The sequence below is a fragment of the Ursus arctos genome, unplaced genomic scaffold, assembly GCF_023065955.2.
Source record: "Ursus arctos isolate Adak ecotype North America unplaced genomic scaffold, UrsArc2.0 scaffold_5, whole genome shotgun sequence".
Classification (NCBI taxonomy): domain Eukaryota; kingdom Metazoa; phylum Chordata; class Mammalia; order Carnivora; family Ursidae; genus Ursus; species Ursus arctos.
Window position 1 is genome coordinate 77,401,176 of NW_026623067.1, and position 22,660 is coordinate 77,423,835.

The window sequence follows — 22,660 nt, forward strand, 5'->3', positions numbered from 1 at the left end:
TTCCAGCCAGCCTCCCCACCCCCATGGTGCCCTTCCAACTACACAACTACATGAAATGCCACCCTGAGGGGCCCCATTCAACCCTGTGCCTCTGGCCCCTCTAGCCCTCCTGGGCTTTTGCTTCTCTGCTTCATCAAATTATTTATCCAGGTTGACGTGAAAAAATACCTAAAGAGAAAAAAAATGAAGGCTTGAGAGTTAACTAGGATCTAATCATGGCAGCACTGGAATGTTGAGCCAAAGCACAGGTTGCAAACTCCATTGCACCTCAGGACGAAGCACAAATACCAGAGGATGAGGAAGGTCTGTGGGACAGTAGGAGTCAAGCTTGTTATGTTTCCCTTGAGATTAACACTGGTGTGGGTGCATTGCCCTTTAATGCACTAGACAAAACAACCAGACAGCATGCGAGAGTCCGTGTGACACACAGGCTGCAGTTGGCCCTCCATGGTCTCCACATGGGACCTGCATCTCTGTGTAAACAGGAGGAAAGTGCGGGAAGGTTTGAAGCTGGGCGTGGCATGATCAAGCTGCCCGTGAATGAGGGATCTGCTGGCTGGCATAGGACCAGGACACTGCTGGACCTGGCCTAGAGGGGCCAGGGAGCCTTGTTTGAAGGCCACTGTGGGGAGTCATGAGGACCTTGACTACTTTAATCTGTGGGCATTTTTTGAAAGTTGGACAAAAAGAGATTGAAAGTGAAGAATCGAAAGGACTTCATAACAAACTTGAGAGGGGCAGAATCAAAATAATTATAGAGTCAGTCACAGATGATGGAGGAGGGCTTGAAGCAGGGGTGAGCCTTGTGCTTTTTGGACTAAAGCTCTTGTCCTAAGCCCCATTCGTCTATACTATAACGAACCAGCCAGTGCTGTAATCAAAGTATGCCAAGTTCCGGGGTTTACCAGAACAGAAAGTGAAACAAAAGTAAATTCCCCTTCATTCAAATCTGCAGCAGCGTGGATTAAGGTAACACATCAGCATTTCTCTTCAATTTTTCTTAAAACTCCGAACTTTTCAGTGAGAATGATAATTGGAACTTAAGGTATAAAATTGCTGTGGTGAGGAGCTCGTGTCCTGTGAGGTGAGGCTGTGGGGAGAGGGGGTCAATCTGGCATTACTGCTTTGGAATGTAAATGAGGTGAAGGTTGGGACTTGATTTAAGAGTCCTTCTGCTTTACTGACTCACTCTCTTCCGGAGATCTTTTAGCCTTTCCCAAACATTTGCTGCAATTCCCATTTGGAACCCAGGATGTTTTGTTCACTGAAGTGCTAGAGAATATAAAGGAAAGTCCCCCAGACCAAGGATCACGGGCTCTATTTTAGTCCCAATTTTGCTTGAAATTTCCCACGTGATTTTGGGAAAATCACTTCCCCTCATTTCTTTATCAGAGCCCCAAAGACGTACAAGCTGGCCCTTCAAGTCCTTCCTAGATCTTAAGTTAAAGGCTATATGAATAAAAAGCAAGGCCTTTCTCTCTAGTCTTACCAATAAAATACAGCTTTCTTGGAGTGTGTCTGCTATAAGTGGGGGCAGAAATAATCCTTAATTTATGCCGGAGAACTCAAGTGATAATAATCACAATAATAATTGAATGTTTAACATTCATCATGTGCTTTGTGTATGTTAATTGTGGTGCTGTGCCAAATTCTCCACATGAATTATTTCATTTAATCCTCCTAAAGTGAGGATACTATAGTATATAGTATACTAACTATTTTATAAGGCGAGGAAACTTAGGCTCAAAACATAAGAAAATTTGCCCAAAATTATATCAGTAAGTGTGCTGGAACTAATACTAGAATCTAAGCACTCTGATTCCTAAGCCTATGACCTATCAAATAACCAATTTTCCAAACATTTTCATTGTTTAAACGTTCAGAAATTTAAGCTAATAGATCAGTTATGGTTTTGTGTGTCAGAGGTGCTTGAACACCGAGGTTTGGTAGCCATAATTTTTTTTCCCCAAAGATCTGTTTCTTTGACAGAGAGGGAGAGAGAGAGAAAAAGCAGGCGAGAGGAGGGGCAGAGCAAGAGGGAGAGAGAATCTCCAGCAGACTTCCTGTGAGTGTGGGGCCTGATGCGGGGCTCAGTCTCAAGCCCCTGAGATCATGACCTGAGCTGAAACCACGAGTCAGACGCTCGACAAACTGAACCACCCAGGCGCCCCTCGTCATAATTTCATGCTTATCTAAAAAAGATAGAAGTGTCATTATTTCTTTAATTAAAAAAATCTTCCCCAGCTTTATTGAGATATAACTGGCATGATAACATTGTGTAAGTTTAAAATGTGCAACCCCTTGGGCACCTGGGTGGCTCAGTTGGTTAAGCGTCTGCTTTTGGCTCAGGTCATGATCCCAGGGTCCTGGGATCGAGCCCCACAACAGCTTCCCTGCCCAATGGGAAGCCTGCTTCTCCATCTCCCTCTGCTGCTCCTCTTGCTTGTACTCTCTCTCTCTTTCTCAAATAAATAAATAACATCTTTAAAAAAAAAAGTAACGCGTATAACACCTTGATTTGATACATTTATATATTGCAAAATGATTACCACCGTAGCATTAGCTAACACCTCCATCCCATCACACAATTACCATTTCCTTTTTGTGGTGAGAAAGTTACAGATCTACTCTTTTGAGAGGACATTGAGAATCTATTCAACATTCAAGTGCAAGATACCGTATGATTATCTATAATCACTATGCTGTACATTAGATCCCTAGATCTAATAACTGGAAGTTTGTACCCATTTCCCCCAGTGCACAACTCCTGGTAACCACCACTCTACTCTGTTTCTCCAAGTTCAGCTTTTTTAGATTCCACACATTCATGGGATACACAGTATTTATTTGTCTTTGTCTGACTTATTTCACTTAGCACGATGTCCTCAAGTTCATTCCATGTTCTTGCAATTGGCAGGCTTTTCTTCTTTCTCGTGGCTGAATAACAGCTTATTGCAGGTGTGTATACCACGTCACCTTTATTTGTTCATCTATTGATGGACACTTAGGTTGTTTCCATACCTTGGCTTTGAAATGATTATTTCACCATTCTTCTTCGTTGTTGTTGTTGGTGGTGGTCCTTTAATCATACCTGCTTGTCTGCAATAATACTACAAATTGGAAAATTAAAGTAACTATTTGCATAATTAATTCTGAAGAGCTTGCTAATGATAAAAAGGAAGAGGAAAGGAAGCCATTCATGGACTGAGTTGGAGCTGGGAGGAGGTCAATAGAGGCAGGTGGCAGGGGGGGAGCTGGAGTTGAGTCAACTAAATGGTATTGTTTGTTCTCATTGTATATATTGTTGTTTTACCCTTCTAATAAGAAAAAGTCAGTTCTATTTAGAGGCAGTGAATTCAGTTTGATTTACTTGCATTTTCAAAAGTAGCCTAAGATGAAGAGCACCAAAACAATTTCTTAAATATTCTAAGAATATTATAAACCCAAATTTTATTTTTATAGCTTTTGTTATATTAGAAATATGCCAAGGGTAAAGACTTAACTTGACCAGCATCCTTTCCACCAACAGCCATAGAATAAGGCCATTCAGATGATGTTATTCATTGAAAGAGGTGAAGTTCAATGCTGTTAATAATTATACCTGGTATCTGAAGAATATAAAGTTTCTTTGTGACTCAAGACAAAATACAGACCACTGGTGCAGCTTATTTTCAAGTGTCCAGGATACAGCTAGAACGATGTAGCCGAATGTTAAAAACATTTAACACACAATGAATTTGCGTACCTGCCTGATGTTTGTTGCATAGGAATGCAAAGGGAATTCTATACCTGAAATTTTAAGGTAGAGTCCTTTCATTTGGCCTCTACAGGATTTTTTTGTAATAACCAAATGATAGCTCAATTTCTACTTTATTGTGTGGTTATTTGGCTTGATTCTAAGAAAACAGGTTTTCTCCATTTATATACATACTTTTATTTTTTAATGATGTATTTATTAATTGAATTCTTTTTTGACATGCTATGAATGTTTCTTTTTTTCTTTCTAGATCAAATCCATTTATTGAAACATATTGTTCAGCTCCGGTGTGACGTAACTGGAGCTAGTACCGTGCTATAGTGAATTATGAGACTTAGCCTGGATATTAATTTGTGTTCTAGAGACTAGATTTAGTATCCATTCTTCTGCAATGGCTAACCCATGGAGAAAACTGATATTTAATATTTATATGGGATTTTACTGCTCAACCATCATGCCCAAAATGTACATTTGTTCTCAATTTTCAATGTCATCTATTGATCCATTCAATAATGACCCTGGGGCACTCCCCGTAGCCACCAATGGGGAACCATTTCCTTGGAACGAGCTAAGGCTCCCCAGCATGGTCATTCCCCTCCACTATGACCTTCTGGTCCATCCAAATCTCACCTCCCTGGACTTTGTTGGTTCTGAGAAGATTGAAGTCTTGGTCAGAGATGCCACCCAATTTATCATCTTGCACAGCAAAGACCTTGAAATCATGAATGTCGTCCTTCAATCAGAGGAAGATTTGAGATACGGGAAACCAGGAAAAAGGCTGAATGTTTTGAGTTATCCTGCTCATCAACAAATTGCGCTGTTGGCTCCAGAGAAACTTATGGCTGATTTGAGATACTCTGTGGCTATCGACTTCCAGGCCAAGTTAGCCAATGGTTTTGAAGGGTTTTATAAAAGCACATACAGAACTCGTGGTGGTAAAACAAGGTAGGCCATTGCTCTAGCTGTTTAGTCTCTTGTGATACTTTCCTTATGGGTTACATCTCTTTGCCAGGAGCACATTTCAGCAGTCATTTATGAAAAGCTCAATGAACAATGGGAAACTTGGAAGAAGCAGCAGCTCTACTATTTCTTAAGGAAATCTCAGTAAAGATGAGAACACAGCATGCAGAGTCATAAACAACTAGAGGGAGAATGACAAGGAGAAGAGACCAGTATGTGACCGTGTTGAGACATATATGTTGCTATGCTAGGGGGAAGGATGGGCGCAGCGCGGAAAGCTGAAATAGGGAAGGCTTCTCAAAGGAGGTGAGTCTTGATCTGGGACCAGAAGGAAACGCAAGTGAGGTTTGGGTTGAGAGAAAGGAAGTGAGAGCATGTGTACATTGCCCAAGAAATGTCATGACTCAAATCCAGGAGGCAGGAACAAGTGTGTTTAGAGAATTGAGAAATATCGTCAGTTTAATGAGCTCCCATTTACTGAGCACATGCCATGTGCCAGGCACTGTTCTAGGCATTGAATGCATAGTGGTGAGATATGTGGGAAGAGACAAACAGGACAAGAAAACAAATTAAATGGACAAGGTAAGTGATAAATGCTACGAAGGAAATAAAACGAGGTGCTGTAATAGAAAGAAAGCATAGCTGGGGATTGGAACTCATTGATCTAAGTGGTCAGGAGAGTCCTTGCCAAGGAGATGCATTTAAACTGAGAATAATGTTTTTTGAAAAAAGGAGAAAATTCTGAGGACATCTTTGGGTAGCGTATCTCCAAGCAAGGGAACAGCAAGTGCTCTCTCTCTCTTACTCTCTTTCTCTTTTGCACACACACACACACACACACACACAACTTAACCTAAAATATAAAAATAATCCAGTCAACAATAGTTCTTTGAGAAGCAAGAAGTCACTACTTCACATGCAGAACTAAAATTACTTGTGCAAGTAACAGAAAAAGATATTAAACTTTTTGCTTTCCCACTGTAGACTTACTGTAAGCAAAATTTCACATTTGTGAAAATTATTCCAGGCCTGGAGAATTCCTTTATATTTGTAGAATTCCTTTATATTTGGAGAATTCCTTTATATTTGGAGAATTCCTTTATATTTTTCTACCAAATCCAAATAAAGCCTGAAGATCCGAGCAAATCAAATCGTTTCGATCCCCAGCCCATTTTCCACTCTGTATTATAGAAACGAAGTAAATTGAGGCAAAAATATCCTGACAGCCCCTCTTTTTTCCCCTCCTGGCCCTTCTCACCCTTTATCTGACCCTAGAGATTTTTTTATTCTCCCCTCCTTCTCCAGGTTTGTTTCTTAACTGAAGCTTTGAGTCCAAAGAATATATCTGTAATTATACAATGTCAGGCATTATCAAGGTGACGGGGTATAGAGATTTGTTAGAATATCTATGTACCTATGATAGTCTGAGGGCTGGAGATGCTTTGCTGGCAAGCAGAGAAAGCTAGAATTTCCTGGGAGTTAGCCCCCCCACCCCGGGGTACAAAATATGAAATCTCAGCTCCTTGCCTCTAGTAGGGGAAAACTTAAAGGTGTAGTCTCCATTCCAGAGCTCCCCAGAGATCAGACCGGAGCTGATCCAGCCTGGCTTTTTCTTCTATCCTATCCTGCTTCCTTCACTCCTTACCTACCTCCTTAACATCTCCTGGAGGCACGTTTTTAATAAAGCAGGGTCTGCTTTCTGAGGACACAACCTAAGACATCACTCATATTCACAAGTATTCAAATCATCGACTGAAGCCCCTCCTTAGAGATGGTACTTATCTACTATCTAATTGACTGGGCATGCCTATCTCATTTAGTAGCGAAGGATCCTGTTAAGGTTACTCAAATTTCCTGAGTCTAAATATCCTTGTCTACTATGAGTATGAAGGAAGTCATATAAGCAGAGTGCCCAGCACTGTGCATTATTCATGACTGGCAGCTGCTAACCAAAATTTTACCCCTGTTTTATTTAAAAAGACAGCCTAGATTCACTAAGATTATAGTTTGAGAAATCAAATATATCACCTCCAGGTTTGATAAGCTGTGTTCTGAAGGTATAGTTCATTTCTTTTCTTGGTTTCACTTGTAAAATTCTGGCCGGTGGTTTCTTCGTTTCACAGAATAATTGCAGTAACGGATTTTGAGCCAACTGAAGCACGCATGGCCTTCCCTTGCTTTGATGAGCCATCGCTTAAAGCCAACTTTTCCATCAAGATGAGAAGAGAAAGTGGACACGTTGCACTCTCCAACATGCCAAAGGTATTGTCACTTGCAGAAACTTTGGGGGAATCATTCTCAAGTTCAGCCTTGGTCTTTATTGTATTTCTTTTTCTTTTTTTTTTTTTAACAATTTCTTGTTTTCAAGATTTAAGCCATTAATTTGTTTTCTCCATCTTCATATTATATAATAACCCAAATCCTTCTAGATTTTAACATCATTCTGTTTGGGACATTGTTATAGCGGAAGTTAACAACAACAACAACAACAAAGTGATTTATATTTGATTTGTATTCCTATGGAAACAATGTCCTTTTTTGATCTGTGTTACTTGGCCAATGATGAAATTCAGAACCACCCAGAGCAGCACTTCTCAGACTTTAATGTTGAGATGAATCATCAGAGTATCTGGTTAAAATTTAGATTCTGATTCGGCTTGGCACCCGTGAGGCTCAAAGTTTGGCCTTTTTAACAAGCTCCCAGGTGATGCGACTGCTGTTGGTCGCATCGCATTGAGAGTGGGAAGGATCTAGAGAACCCTGCCTGGGCTTCACCCTGGGAATTCTGCTCTAGTGGTTTCTGATGGAACTTAGAAATCCCCCCCGTTTTTTTAATTCCATGGTAAGTCTTAAAATTATCTATGAAAATCATCTATGGTAGTGATACACTTTTTTTAACTGAAAGAGACGTTTGAATGCTTTATTTTACACTCAAAATTCAGAGACTCTGAAAGATACGGCTGACCGCGGGCCTCATTGGATATTTCCTCACTAATGATGTGCTTGCCATTTGTGATGTGGGACAAAATATAAAATATTTCCCAACGGCTGCTTGGAAAGTGAGACAAGCATAGAGGCTCTTCTGATCGTGCTTCAGCAAAATGAGCACCCAGAAAGCAGCGGGGCCATCCTAAGCCAGCAAGCAGCCCTACCCCAGTTTTCTCTCTGGCCTCCACAGTGATCAGCCGCTATGGCTGAAGGGGAGAAATGAGTCCATAACACGAGACACGGAATTTCCCTAGATTTCTGTTTCACGCTGGTAAAGGTAACTGCTGTACTGACAGAGCAGATCGAGGGGAACAGTGACAATACCCCACGTGACACATACCCTAGTTTTTCCCTGATCACCCAGACAGCAATTTAATTAGCCCGCTCATTTCTGGATAAAAATGATCCTCTATTAGAACTCCAAGCCGCTTTCTAACTGTACGTTCATTTAAGAGCAGTTCAGTCTCTTCCCCGGCAGCTTTTTATTGATGTCATTTTCCATATGAATAATCACGGAGGGGAAGTAAAAATATAATTACTTTAAAGCCTTTTCATTAAAATGTGACGCAAACATAATTGCCATTTCATTATATTAGAATCTAAATTCTTTTATCTATAGAAACCTCCAGTAACTTCTCATATTTAAGACAAATAAGTGTATATTTTTAAAATATTTTATACGATCCTTGACTATTTGCATTGCTTCAACTGCATTGTCCACTTCTCTGGATCATGCCTTTTCCAGCAAATACTGGCTTAACTTTCTGCTTCTCACTGACGTGCCCGACCCCGGCTTTCATGGTTGGCCAGAAAAGGACAACTGAAGTCGTGCTACAATCTTACTCTGTGGACAATCACTGCGGCAGTAAAGTTGGGTTATGGGTTGCTGAGAAGAAGCAACACATGCGAAGTTCTCAATATGCTTGGTGAAGAATACAAGATTTCAGGGACGTGAGGCAGCCAGCCAAGTACTAGTGGAGGCAGCATATCTTTGGGGCATTTCTTTGTCCCCTTCATTCCTTAAAGGAACGCACACCTGCTTGTGACACTTGCTATGTAAGTAAAGTCCGGCCAATATTGAGAAAGAGCTAAATCCTTGTCTAGCAACAAGTGCTCTGTACTTGGAGATTACATCATCATCCTGGAAGAACGAACACTAACACCCCATGCACTTCCATTTAAGGCAATGTTAATCTACATGGTTCGCTCCAGGTTCCTGAGAGGGAAGAAATCAGAGAGGGGAGAAATCAGAGGGAACGCCCATCCGTCTCCTAACCACTGCTGCCACCAGTGTCCAGTGTCAGAGACCCTCGTTCCCCCACAGTCCCACAGCCTTCTGCCTCCTCCCTCCCGCCTCTAACACACTTGACCAAATGGTTTTTTACTGAGTTTGGTCATAAGTCATAATGCCCTCTCCTCAGCCTCTACCGTAATCCTTGCCTCTGGTGGAAGTATGTGCTTATAGAATTCTGGTTGAATCAGATTCTTAAAAAAAGAGATTGTTGTTCTGCAAAGTAAACTTGTAGGATATATATATTTGGTATTTGATATATATATCCTACAAGTTAATTACTGTGATTTATATATTTTTATGTATATCACAGTCCTATATATACCGCTACCTTTCTTAAAGTCTTTGGTCAGTGTCTTCTGCTTTGTTAAAACTTAGGACCTCATTTTTTCTTTTTTATAGAATTCTGTAGAATCAAATACTATAGAATTAAACAGCATAAACATTTGTCATTTAAGTAGGCTAGGCAGTTTCTGGTAATACTTCAAGCTATTTGCTCTTGCCAAAGCAAACTGCAATCTTATCCAAATAGATAAAACGTGCTTGACAAGCCCTGGTTAGTGCTGTCGCAAGCCTGATGCCTTAAAAGGGAGGTTGGGAGGGGAAAGCTAGTCTAAGAGTTGTTACCAATGTACAGAAAGTGGTATTTTCAGGTTACTGGATCTGTATCCATTCAGTATTTTGGGGCATTATACCATGGTGGAGACCATTTCTGGGACAAGCTATCCTGAGCAAATAAAGATAGAATTTGGTAATTACTCAGCAAATTTGATAGATGTGACTGACCAGTCTGTAGGCTTAAAACTTCTTACTTCTTTCGTAGATAGGCAGAAGCTTAAATTACTAATGACCTCTTTGGCCTGCCTGCTTTTATTGCTGAATCAATGAGGCAAAGATAAAATAAGACTATGACTCAAGCTGTCACACAGCGAGTGAAAGAATGAGCAATGTCTTTGGAGTCACACGGTCACATCCACATCTTCCTGTGGAGCCAGCTTGGTGATCTTGGGCAATTCAGTTAACATTTCTGAGACTCTGTTTCTTCACCTGTGAAGTAACACCTGCCTCACACATAAATAATAAGAGGACTAAAAGATCATGGAAAGTATTTCGCAGTTTTGCGTCCCATTTTCTTCTGCAACGGAGATCTATTATAGAACAAAATATCTTTGATATTTTGCTTAGAAGTGCAGACCTCAAACTTATGCCAGTGTTGGAGACTACTGCATTTCAAGAAAGTAGAAACATCTAAAATACTTTTATGCTTTCAGCAGCAAAATAAGATTTTGCATCATTTTGAGATCCCAAAAGTGGCACATGATGACTTAGAGGAAGTCCAGGGCTAAAAGAAAAAAAGGGAGGAGAGGTCACAGGATATTATGAGGGGCCATTGATCTTCTATAATATGATCAAGTGTCCTTCAACGTGTCAGGACCTTCCTCTAACTCACCGGCTTCAGTCATAGGCATTGTTATAAAATACTACAATTTTCAAATACTATTTTTTCCCCTTCCTGTAGGTTAAGACAATTGAACTTGAAGGAGGCCTCTTAGAAGATCATTTTGAAACTACGGTGAAAATGAGTACATACCTTGTAGCTTACATAGTTTGTGATTTCAATTCTGTGAGTGGCACCACCTCCTCAGGGGTCAAGGTGAGACTGAATTCTAATTTTATATACTGTCCTGAGAGCAATGAGCTTTTATTTTCTTAGGCTTTTTTTCCTTATTTCAAAGTATCATGTTTGTTTCACAAAACAGGCAAAAAACAAATTACTCATAAATCCCATCACCAAGATAGAGTTACTGATAATATTGGTGTAAGCTTCCTGAATATTTTCTGTATGTATGTCAGTGTATGAGAGTGTTTACAATAATTGTGTATACTCACTTTCACAAAATAATGTTTAAGATTATTTAACTCTGTTTTTACCATAATATACCATAAGAACGAATGCCATTAAATTTTTCCACAATATTTTTATAATACATTTTATGGAACTTTCTATAATATTACATTAATAATTGCTTAGTGTTATACTGCATGGAAGTACCAAAAAATTTTTAATCAGCATCTTATTTTGGGACATTCACATTGTTTCCAATTTTTTCTATAACTTTTCCCCCCTCAATGAGAGGTAAACTTCATAATTTTTAGAGTCTTCATTATTTGCAAAAATTTACAATACCCAATGAGTATCTTACAGAGTTTTGCAAATATCAGTAGAGACATCAGCATCTCCTTACCCCGAAGAACCAAATGTAGACATAAAAACATTCAAAGAACCATAAAATAATGCTTATGAAAAACAGCCAGAAAATGGCTATTTTAATTTATAAACGTATTATACTTACGGATATGTAGATATATATTATGGGCAATGCATCTAGATATGTAACAGCAGCTCTGCACTCAGATTCTGCATGGATAACAGTCAGATGGCACTTTACTTTAGGAAGGCAGGTTCTGGTCAGCTTCCTAGGTTTCACATCCCAGCTCTGCAATTCTCTATCTGGGTGACTTGGAGCAAGTTACTTAATTTCCATGTATTTCCATCTTTTCATAAGGTTGTTGAGAGTATTCAATTAGACTTCACATGTACACATTTAGCACTGTGCCTGATAAGCCATCAAAAAACGGCTTTATTATTAACTATCAGCATACCTTCCTATAAAAGTTCTGAGGGACTTCAGGTAATTAATTCAGAGCATGAAAGCAGATCATGAAATGAAATTACCACCATGCTTGAAACCCAATAAAAGTGGAATGTAATTTTATTTTTTCCACTCAGTGGTTATTTACTTGGGGAGGGAGTAAAGGAACATATTCAGGGATTTTTGGGTTTAAAGTCAACTAGATAGGAAGGGGGGTCCACTAAGTTCTTGAAAGCTTTCCAACTCATACACCTATGTTTTATTTGACTTGTGCTGGTGGACACAATTCTGGAAGGCTAGCACTCAAGTGCTAGAATGCATGACAGTGATGAGCTCAAGTGGGCTCTCAGGATATAGTGGATTCATATAGCTTGAAATTTACATATGAGCACCAAGGGAATGGGTTATAACAGGAGACATAGAGTTGCTTATAATTTTTAAGACTGACTTTTTCTATACTACTTTATGGAACATCTTATCCCCATCAAAAACATGCTTAATTGTATCACAATAATTTCTTGAAAAATGCAGTTTACCTTTCTGTGAGTGAGGATTGTTAGGAATGGAATTGTGCCAAGGATTTGTGACATTCAGACTACTTCTTCTGATCAACATTTCCAGGTGTCTGTCTATGCATCCCCAGACAAATGGAGTCAAACACATTACGCTTTGGAAGCATCATTAAAGCTACTTGATTTTTATGAAAATTACTTTGATATCAACTATCCACTCCCCAAACTGGGTAGGTCCAAATTCCGTGTCACTACATTTATTTTTGCTTATAGACCTTGCTTTGATTTTTTTGTATTTATATGTGATTTAAATGAGTACTGAAGAGGTTCAGTTAGCCCAGGAAGCAATAATTTGTACCTCCAAGATGGTTCTTGAGTGTAGAAAAGAAAGTATTTATGAGAAGTCTGAGAACTAAAGATCATTTTATTCTTTTATCAGGTTCATATTAAAATAGCTGCATCGCATGTTAGATTTAATTGGATGAATTTTCCAGAGCATACAACTTGTTTCTATGCCATATTTGTACAAGACCAGCAATCTTTTATAAAATTTACCAAAGACTTATGTAAACAGCTGAAAATTGTCCCTCTGTTTATGGTGCATTTGAAGTTGGAAGATAAGAATGTGGCACAGATTTAAAAATAGGAGAAGACTTGGAGGAAATAGATGATTTGAATGTGGTACTAGTGGATCTTTACATAGGAAGATACACATAGTCTATCTTGGTTTTAATTTTCTATCTGAAAAAATTAAAGTTATGATTTTAGTAATGTTGCAGAACACATTAAGCCATCACTTCAGTTTCATAACATATGTAGATTAGTTTTCAGAATTTCTGACAGTGACAAACTTTTTTCTCCCTTGGGGAAATTAAGACATACTCCTTATCATGTCTTTGCCTCTCTTTGCCCCCAAAATCTGTGCCGCTTTTCCTTAGAGGAGGCAAAAGGGACCATCAAAAGACTTTTCCAGGGCTTATTCTTATAGTTCCTGAGTCTCAGGGCATTATCATAGTGCAAGTTCTATCTGCTTTTTAGTATAAATATACTAAACTTACCCATAATCCATTGTTGTCCTCTATGTCAAAAGTCAAGGAAAGATCCAATAACAACCTATTTTAATTAATTTTTTTAAAGATTTTATTTACCTTTTGAGAGAGAGGAAGAGAGAGCTCGTGCGCAAGAGCGCAAGCGGTGGGTGGGGGAGGCAGAGGGAGAGAGGAAGGGAGAAGCAGACTCCCTGCTGAGCAGAGAGCCCCATGTGGGGCTCAATCCCACAACCCTGGGATCATGACCTGAGCCGAAGGCAGACGCTTAACTGACTGAGCCACCCAGGTGCCCCTATGAAATGAAATGTATTTTAAACATAACTGAAAAGAAGGTGCAGTTTAGGAAAAATTAAACCAGATAAAAGTATCTCTAATGACTATGGGAAATAATCCAACTAATATAAAATCATCGGTGCAATGTACAAAAGGAATTATTCCCACATCTGAAGTACTAATGAATACTAATCTTTATTAGTGCTAATTTACTTTCAATTGTCTTATACGTATTTGTTTTTATCCACTAGAATTAACCAGTATTAATTCCAGACAATGTAATCACAAGCCCAGTGACTTGGTTCATTTCAGCTTAAAAAAATTACCTTTCTTTTTAGTCAAACAGTGCTTCTTCCAAAATGGCCTAGCAGAATAAAAAGTAAAAATTTCAAGATTAAATATTAACCAGAAATTTTCTAACCTACATGACATCAATGGCAAAGGGTACACACACACACACACACACACACACACACACACACACACAGTATAAATTAATATACGTTATACCTGAGTTGCTTAAAGATGATTAAATTTCACTTTTTTCCCCTCAAGACTTTGTTAAGAGGTAGAGAAAATATCAATGTTGAAAAGGAAGTTGAGTTCAGAAATAATTGATGCCCACAGCTTTTTCCTCTACTGCCTTAGAAAGGACACTTGCTCATAATAGAGGCCAAACGGTCTTGAAATATTAATTGAAATATTGACAATAGAGATTGCTCCTGAAAGATGTTTTCCTGAAGTTAAAATCCTGTATCGTTCTCTTTTTTTATAGAAACGAGTTCATTACATGTTTTGATGAATCTCAAACATACTAGAAATTATTTGATACCTCGCAAAGTTTTTGAGTAGTATTAATATAAAATACAATATGAGTGTTTTTAAAGAAATCATTTTCTTAGCACTAATGCACCCAAGTTATTTGCTGAGTTTAGCATGCTTAGAAACAAATGGTTAAATGCCGGCGGGTTACTTCAGCTACAACCAAAACTGTACTGATAGAATTAATGCTGCTTAATAACAGGCGCTGATTATTTTCAGTGCAACTACAAGACAATGTTACAATAGTCTTGATGTTTTTAGAAAGTCTCCTTATACATGAAAGGATCACAATGTATTTGAGGGGGAGGAAAATCCCATTTCCGGTGCAGAAGCCATAATGATCAAATCTGGTTGTTCTTATTTCTTAGATCTAATTGCCATTCCTGACTTTGAATCTGGAGCCATGGAAAATTGGGGCCTCATCACGTATAAAGAGACATCACTGCTCTTTGATACTAAGACTTCTTCTGCTTCTGATAAACTATGGGTCACCAAAGTCATAGCCCATGAACTAGCACACCAGGTACCTGAGACTCATGAAATTCTTAGTATCAGTCCAAAAAGGCATTGTACAGGACACCAACGGGCTTCCTGAAACAACATAAAATTATATCATCTTACCCTTAGAGAGAAACTTGGAAACTATCAAACCAAACATAGTTGTCAAGTAGCAGAGATCTTAATCTAGACTATGAGACTCACACAGGATGTTATCACAAGAGGAGAGGCCACTGTATCCTCGAAAACTCTTCAAGGCAAAGCCTTCTGATGTATTTTAGTAAAGAAGGTATGGATTATGCAGATACATAGGACACAGAACTGGAAACCCTACAAGGAGAGATTTCTATTAAAAATATTTCTCCTCATACACCCTAATCTAGGACAAAATCAATCTCCCTTCAGTTGGAACATGTCATTATATGGCCATAGCGAGGGAATACTTCAAGTCCAAGTACTCATGGGCTGCTGACCCTAGACACATTACCTAACTCTCTAAACTTCAGTGTCTTCTTCTATAAAATTAAATTAATAATAGTTCCTCCTTCTTGAAACTGCTGTGAAGAATTACAGGTAAGTGTCTGTGCCTGTCACGTTCAGTAAGTGTGAGTTATTAATGATGACAGCAATGATCTCTGCTACTGCTATCATTTCTTGCAGGCTAAGATTTCCAAGGCCCGTCTATCAACACTGTACTAGATGCAAGTACGGAACTGTAAAACTAACTCCATAGAGAGCAGACCCTATTTCCATTCTATTTCATTTCTGAAAATCCCTAGTAACACAGTGAATTATTAAGGGCCCCAGAAATTCTCTCTCACCATGTAGACAAGTTTCATTGTATTTACTAGAAGCTAGTAACACCTGATTTTTAATTTTTAACTTTATCCTTTATCATTATTATAATAATAAGTTGGATTTTATTTAAGCAGTCAAATAAGTACCCAATTACATAGGAACCATGCTCAGCCCTGTACTCGAAGAACATCCTGTGACTTCCTCTGGTTTAGAATCTCCCCACTGGCCCATCTTAGGGCTTTTGATCATTAGTCACCGGTAGCTGTAAAGCCCTTGACTGAATCTGGGGGTTCATAGAGAAATAGTTGGAGAACTCTACCTCTGAGGTCCCTCTGGCCCTTCTTCTTACAGCTTCTCTTTCATGGAGATGCAAAGCCTAGGGCTGAAGCAGCAGCAGTGGAATTTTCATCTTGACTGTTTTGCCTCCCCCGTTGATCTGCATACAACCATTCACTCTGACAAAGACTGCCAATGCCAACTGAGTGGGTCAGGGGTCCAAGCATGGCATACCAGGCGCCCAAGATGAGCTCTTCTGCGTCTCTGCAACCTCATTCTTACCAACGCCGTAAACTTTAGCCATCCTAGACTATCCGCCATTTCCAAACTGCCAGGTTGTGTTGCTTCTCTGTGCTTTTGCTCCTGCTACTTAATCTGCCTAGAGCACGCGCTAGTCCCAACATAGCTGAGGACCCCTTGCAAGACTCAGGAAATGAATCATTCCCTAACTAACTTACGCACGCTCCCAGAAGAATTTATTTTTAACTTCTGGAAGCCTCAGTATCCCTTGTACAGGCATTGATCATAGCACCATAATGCTTTAATGCATTTATCTGTCTACCAGTGGCCCTCCATCGTTTGTATTAGGGCAGAGGCTGTATTATATACATCTTTATATTTCTAACATATGGCATGTTGCCAGTAATGTAGTAGGTTCTCAATAGATATTTATTGAGTGAATGAATAAACCACTATTCCTAACTGGTGAAGTTACCAGAATTAGCTCAACTTATATTTTTCATATTCATCACTTCTCAAATTAAGGAAACATCTCCCATCCCTTTTCACAGATGCCCTCAGGAAGATTGGTGCCCTCTTGTAAAATGATCTGAGGGTTGTCAGAAAAGAAATAGAGTTTAAACAGTTTCTAGAAGCTACATATCTAGCTATAACTATAAGAAGTCTCTTCTGAGTCTTAGAATCTTTTTCTTTAATTTCCCATCCCTCTGGAGATTGCAATCCTGAAACAGATAAACTAGGTGGGTAGTACTGGACACATAGGCCAAATAAAATACAAAAGTACATGAAAAAGTAGTAATACTTAAAACCAGTGTTAAAGATCAAATATAGGTCAAAGGTAAATTACTATTTAGATTTCCTTTTGGCATCCTGTTAATTTCATTTATATATATTTAAAAATCTCAGAACTTTATTCACTTTAGTGTCTAGATTAATTCTGGAAGGAAGATTAATTCCGCAAAGTTAACAACTAAATTCCCTCATCAGTAATACTATGTAGCAATCTGAGAGTCGTAAAAGAATTCTTAGGATTCTCCTAAGTACCTGCTACTTAATATAAAAAAGTGACTTCACCAAAGATATTTTGGCTTATATTTCTCCTAAAACCATCACCATAAATCAAGGATGAGGTGAGATTGTACTTACCCCAAAAAAGGTTTTATTTTCTTCCTTAATATTAAATCTAATAGTTAGGAAATGTTGGAAGGATAAAATGGAAATTGAAGAGTTGGGGACAACAAGGACACAAAAGAAAAGTGAAACAAGAAGCAAAAATGTGAGAAGAGAAGGAAAAGAAATCAGTAGAAGGAAGTTGTACAGAGAAAAAAGAGTAACGGAGAGAGGAAAGACCTTAACCACTGAAAGAAGGAAGTTAGCATCCATGGTATTTTTTGCTATTGTCGATAATTTTTTATATTTAATTTCTTTTTTTAAAGATTTATTTATTTATTTTAGAGAGAGCCTGTGCACAAGCCAAGGGGAGGGGCAGAGGGAGAGGGAGAGGGAGAGAGAAAACCTCAAACAGACTCCTCGTTGAGCGCAGAGATAGACTCGGGGCTCCATCTCACAACTCTGAGATCACGACCTGAATTGCAATCACGAGTCCCATGCTCAACCAACTGAGCCACCCAGGCACCCCAAAATTTGCTTAATTTCTAATAACATTGAGTCTTTGCCTCCTAGTGGTTTGGCAACCTGGTTACAATGGAATGGTGGAATGATATTTGGCTCAACGAAGGTTTTGCAACATACATGGAACTCATTTCTGTTAATGCCACATATCCAGAGCTACAATCTGTAAGTTAACAATTTTGTATGTCATACCACGTATACAATCAGCCCATAACATAAATATCTCACCCCAAAATCTATGCACAGAGAGCTCAAATAGCACAAATATACAGCTGTGTATGTGAGATGAGAGGAAAGAAAATCATTGTCCACATACAATGATATAGAGCAAGATGGTGCCCATGGCTACAGACCCTGTGGAGAGTTCTTGGCATGTAACCCGAAAATTAAGCATAATTGGGGCACACTCCTTTAGAATTTTCAAAAGGCCTATTCACTTCCCCAAAACGTATGAAAAGATTTTTTTCAAACATATCTGTTTCTTTAGGCATAGAATCTAAACACTACATATCAAGGTGGTTTGTAATGGTCACTTAGCTCTCTGGGGTGGGCATTTGGTACTGTACTATGGTACAGGCAGACATGGATCCAGAGTCAGTGTCTTCGTATTTGCTATGTGTTGACTCCATAGTGTAATCCCAAAGCTTTGTCAGTTCTCCCTTGTAAAGTGCACGTACTGAATCTACTTTGCAGGGTGGTGAAAGGATCACCGATGATGGATGTAAGGTCCTGGCACATAGCAAGCGTTCACTAAATGGGAACCATTTTATTTCTGTATCCAAGGGCTTGGTACATGGTAAACATTCAAACGGTGTCTGAAGGAATGTTGGATTTGTACCTTTATGAAGTAGAGAATTGGTGGAAGGGGACTATATAAGGGGAAAGAAACTTAAAATCAATTGTAAGAAATACTGATTGACTCCTTCTACAAACGCCTTCCTAAGCCTACCACGTTCTCTGTTGCTTTGAAAGTGTCAAATTGAAAGTGAAAAAAATTTTCTTCCCTCTTTAGGATGATGTTTTTTTGGACGTGTGTTTTGCAGTAATTAAAAAAGATTCATTAAATTCATCCCGTCCTATCTCCAATCGAGCAGAAACTCCTACTCAGATAGAGGAAATGTTTGATGCAGTTTCCTATAACAAGGTAGTAAATGCTGTTGAACTTACTGGTTGCAGGTTACCGCCGCTTGTTATACTTTTGTTGTATTTGATGTTCATTTTTCAGACATTACTCGTGTTCCATAAACTTTAAGCTTCCTTTAAAAACAAATCATACTCCCTTTTTCTTTATCTTCTTCTTTGTTGTCTTTCTTTCTTTCATTCTTTCTTTCTTTCTTTTTTTTAAGGGAGCTTGTATTTTGAATATGCTCAAGGATTTTCTGAATGAGGAGAAATTCCGCAAAGGAATTATTCACTACTTAAAGACGTTCAGTTATGGAAATGCTAAAAATGATGATTTGTGGAGCAGTCTGTCAAATGTAAGTCATATATTGGGTAACAGTAGACTGTTGTTAAGTGTAAAATGTAACAGGCTAATAGTGAAGATGGATAAATAGTTGTACTGTCAGTCAACCAGTATCTATTGCATTTTCTACGTTGCCAGGGTCCATAGAAGGCAGCACGTTCCTTTTTCCTCTGCACCCACTAAGCCAGGATGCCGCCCGCACGGGAATAGTCCCAGGCCTTTGCTATCTGGTCTCCAACTCTTTGGCTCCCTTCTATGGTTAACCCGATACTTTTATCTCCCCATTTTCCAAAATCTTTAATGACTTTGAGGATTCCTGCCATGAATATCTAATCTTCTCTGCCCAAAGTTTAAGGTGAAACTCTACTTTCTCAACCTTATTGTCCAGCATGTATTCTCCATTGTGTGAGACACATCTTCTCCCTCATAGGAAGAAATCCTGCTCAATTCTTGTGTCATCATGTCTTTGTTGTGAGTGCCCTTTCTACCTGAAGTGCACTTTCTTCTTGCCAAAAACTCAAATGCCATCTATCTTTTGATTTCTAGCTGAGGTTTTACTCCTTCTTAGAGACTGCTCCACTCCTCAATGGTTTGCCTTTCTGCTCAATACCCAGAAGTGAGTTTATGAATCTGTTCCACATGCTGACATTCTCTTGTAATAGCTTATAATGGTTTAATAATATTAATATTATTTTTAAATGTCACAACACCTAGCACTGTGATTAATAAACAGTTAATTGTTAATTAAGGAACTCTTGGTCTCTTCATCATTGGGATTCATGTAGGATACTAGGTAAAACGAAGAAAACGTGCAGTCAACTCAGATGATTCTAATAATTATTAAAATATTCTTAAATTTTCAACTGTGAGTAAAATACTCTTTCATAGACATAGTGGACTGGCAGGGCTTATGCACACAGGTAGACAAACCCTAGGCCATTGTAAACAGAAGAGGTCCTCTCTTCTTTATAAACATTTATGGCCTGGGGACAGTGCTAATATTGTTCAATATTTACACAGCACTTAATTGTTTAAAAAGATATTTCAAGTGCATTATCTCACTTGATGTTTTTATGCCCTTATAAAGTCTGGACCCTCACGGTCTAATAATTTATGTACGATTTTATGGTCAAAGAAACAAAATCAAGTCATTAAACATTTTTTTCAACGTAGCTCAAATCTTGCACTCTGGTTTCTTGAAAACCATAAAAGGGACCAAAATACACAGTCCTTAATACAACCTATATATGTGCTCTTCGTCCATATCCATCACCTCCTGACAGTGTAGATGCTCTCCCTGCAGGTTCCTCCTAAACTTCTCAACAAGCTTTACATTGCTTTTCTCTCCCATCCCTCACTTTCTCCCTTTCCTTTGCTTTGTGTGTGTGTGTGTGTGTGTGCGTGTGTGTGCGTGCGTGTGTGTGTGTGTGTAGACATCAACCTTACCCTTCTTCAACAAGGAATAATCTGTCTTTGGTGTGCAGAGTGGGTATCAGGGATATTAAAGGAGAAATTTGGCCAACAATTACAGGACTCTTTTAGGCCAACAGTGAATATTCCTATGTTAATTTTTGTCACGCTTATGAGCCATCTCAAGAAGGCAAGGCAGGCATTCTTGCCCCAATTTTATAGGTGGGAAAAGTAATACTGAGGGAGAGATTGGCGCAGGGTTATATATACACCATGCAATGATGGAGTCAGTACTTGAGATCTATCTTCTGACTTCGAGTTCAGTATTCATTTTCTTAATTACATCACAGTTTCTTCCTAGTTATCAGGAAAGTCTCCCACCTAACCTTCCCCTGAAGGTCCTCAGTTCTAGCTGACCACTTTCTGATGCCAAATGAAACTGTGGTATAAAAATGATAAATTCCTGTAAATATCTTACTCAGCATTGTGCCACGTAACATCATTTCTAATACATGTCGATAGCAACTTGGGAATTAGAGGAATTCTTTGTTGTTATTTTTCATAAAATCATTTAAAAGCATTTGAGAGCCTTAGAGAGAGTGTGTGTTATTTTTCCATTTACAGTTCCCGTTAAGCATTAAGTCTTAGTTACTTAAGGATTGATTGACAAGTTGTTGATTTTCTTAAGTCTCATTTTAATTCTGAATTCAAAATTCATTATTCTCTTTATATGCTACTGTGGTAGTCATTGGGAATGCCCAGGTAAGCAAAGGCATTCCCCCTCCCCGGCCAAGAGATTTGTGGTATGGTAGGAGAAGGTTAGTACCAGACACAGTTGCCTAGATGTTAAACAGGGGCATGAGTAGCACGCACCACAAAAAAATAAAGTAGGACCTTTCCCAGGGGAAAGAGAAGAAACGAAAGAAAAATTCAACAAACTAATTAATTTTTAAACCAGTTATTCTACTACCCTGTACTTCTTTAGAAAACTTGAAATATATATATATATGTATACACACACACACACATATATATACATATATATACATATATATATAAATTTAATTGATCCAGATAGACATGGTAAGGAGCATAACAATTCATGAAAATGAAAAAAAAGACAAAAAAAGCCATCTTTGCAGTGACCATAGGAAATCCACAAAAATTACTTTTTGTTTTACGTAAGTAAGTAACTTTTGTGGATTTCCTATGGTCACTGCAAAGATGTCCCCCCCCCCCCCCATTTTCATGAATTGCTAGGCTCCATACCATGTCTGGATCAATTAAATTTTCATAGAGGTATGCTATTAAATGTCTGCATTCATGTCTAATATGCATATTCATCCAACAATCAGTACCCAAATGGTGGTGTTCTTCCATTCTTGTTTTACAGAGTTGTCTAGGTGATTTTACATCTGGTGAATTTTGTTATTCTGATTCCAAGATGACAAGCAATACAGTAAGTATAAAGAAACTTACAGAGTAGAAGAGGCCTGGGGCATCATATGACCTGAAGTGGCTGTGTAGACTAGCCCAACTGTCCCTTTATTTTTATTTTATTTTATTTTTTAGTATTTATTTATTTGAGAGGGAGAGAGAGAGAGAGGGAGAGAGCTAGAGTGGGGGGAGGGTCAGAGGGAGAGAATCTTCAAGCAGGTGAAGGTGATTCCCCAGTGAATGGGGAGCCTGACATGGGGCTCCATCCGATACCCTGATACCCTGACCTGTGAGATCATGACCTGAGCTGAAACCAAGAGTTGGACATTTAACTTACTGAGCCACCCAGGAGCCCCATCAACTGTCCCTTTAAATAACTGGAAAGGAAGAGAGACTCCACAATTTTCCTTGAAACAAAGTTGACTGAAAAAGGAATGTTCAGGCCATTTAGGGGGATGATGCTGTTACTACTATATTTTTGTTGTTATAATTCAGCTTTCCCACAACCCCACTGCTAGCTAAAAATACCTCAGCTCAGAATTCCTCTGTGTGGTTAGTGTTCTGCACTGGCCTCCTCCAGGCTCAGGAACATGCCAAA

The 22,660-nt window shown here is 38.7% G+C and overlaps 1 protein-coding gene across 4 annotated transcripts in view; it reads left to right on the forward strand.

Annotated features, from left to right (window-relative positions):
• Positions 1-403: 403 nt before the first annotated feature.
• The window catches only part of ERAP2 (endoplasmic reticulum aminopeptidase 2), a 39,825-nt gene continuing 17,568 nt past the window's right edge, over positions 404-22,660 (forward strand). The window contains exons 1-11 of one of the 4 annotated variants that reach the window (XM_057307243.1): positions 504-969; positions 2,918-2,958; positions 4,008-4,702; positions 6,841-6,979; positions 10,516-10,650; positions 12,272-12,392; positions 14,675-14,829; positions 17,802-17,915; positions 18,763-18,894; positions 19,097-19,228; positions 22,019-22,084. In XM_057307243.1, the coding sequence (XP_057163226.1) occupies positions 4,149-4,702; positions 6,841-6,979; positions 10,516-10,650; positions 12,272-12,392; positions 14,675-14,829; positions 17,802-17,915; positions 18,763-18,894; positions 19,097-19,228; positions 22,019-22,084 (1,548 nt within the window). In that variant the 5' untranslated portion in view covers positions 504-969; positions 2,918-2,958; positions 4,008-4,148. Of the gene's footprint in view, positions 1,085-2,865; positions 2,959-4,007; positions 4,703-6,840; positions 6,980-10,515; positions 10,651-12,271; positions 12,393-14,674; positions 14,830-17,801; positions 17,916-18,762; positions 18,895-19,096; positions 19,229-22,018; positions 22,085-22,660 lie in introns of those variants that run through there. The other 3 variants (XM_026498577.4, XM_048220959.2, XM_026498576.4) reach the window with 3 other exon arrangements.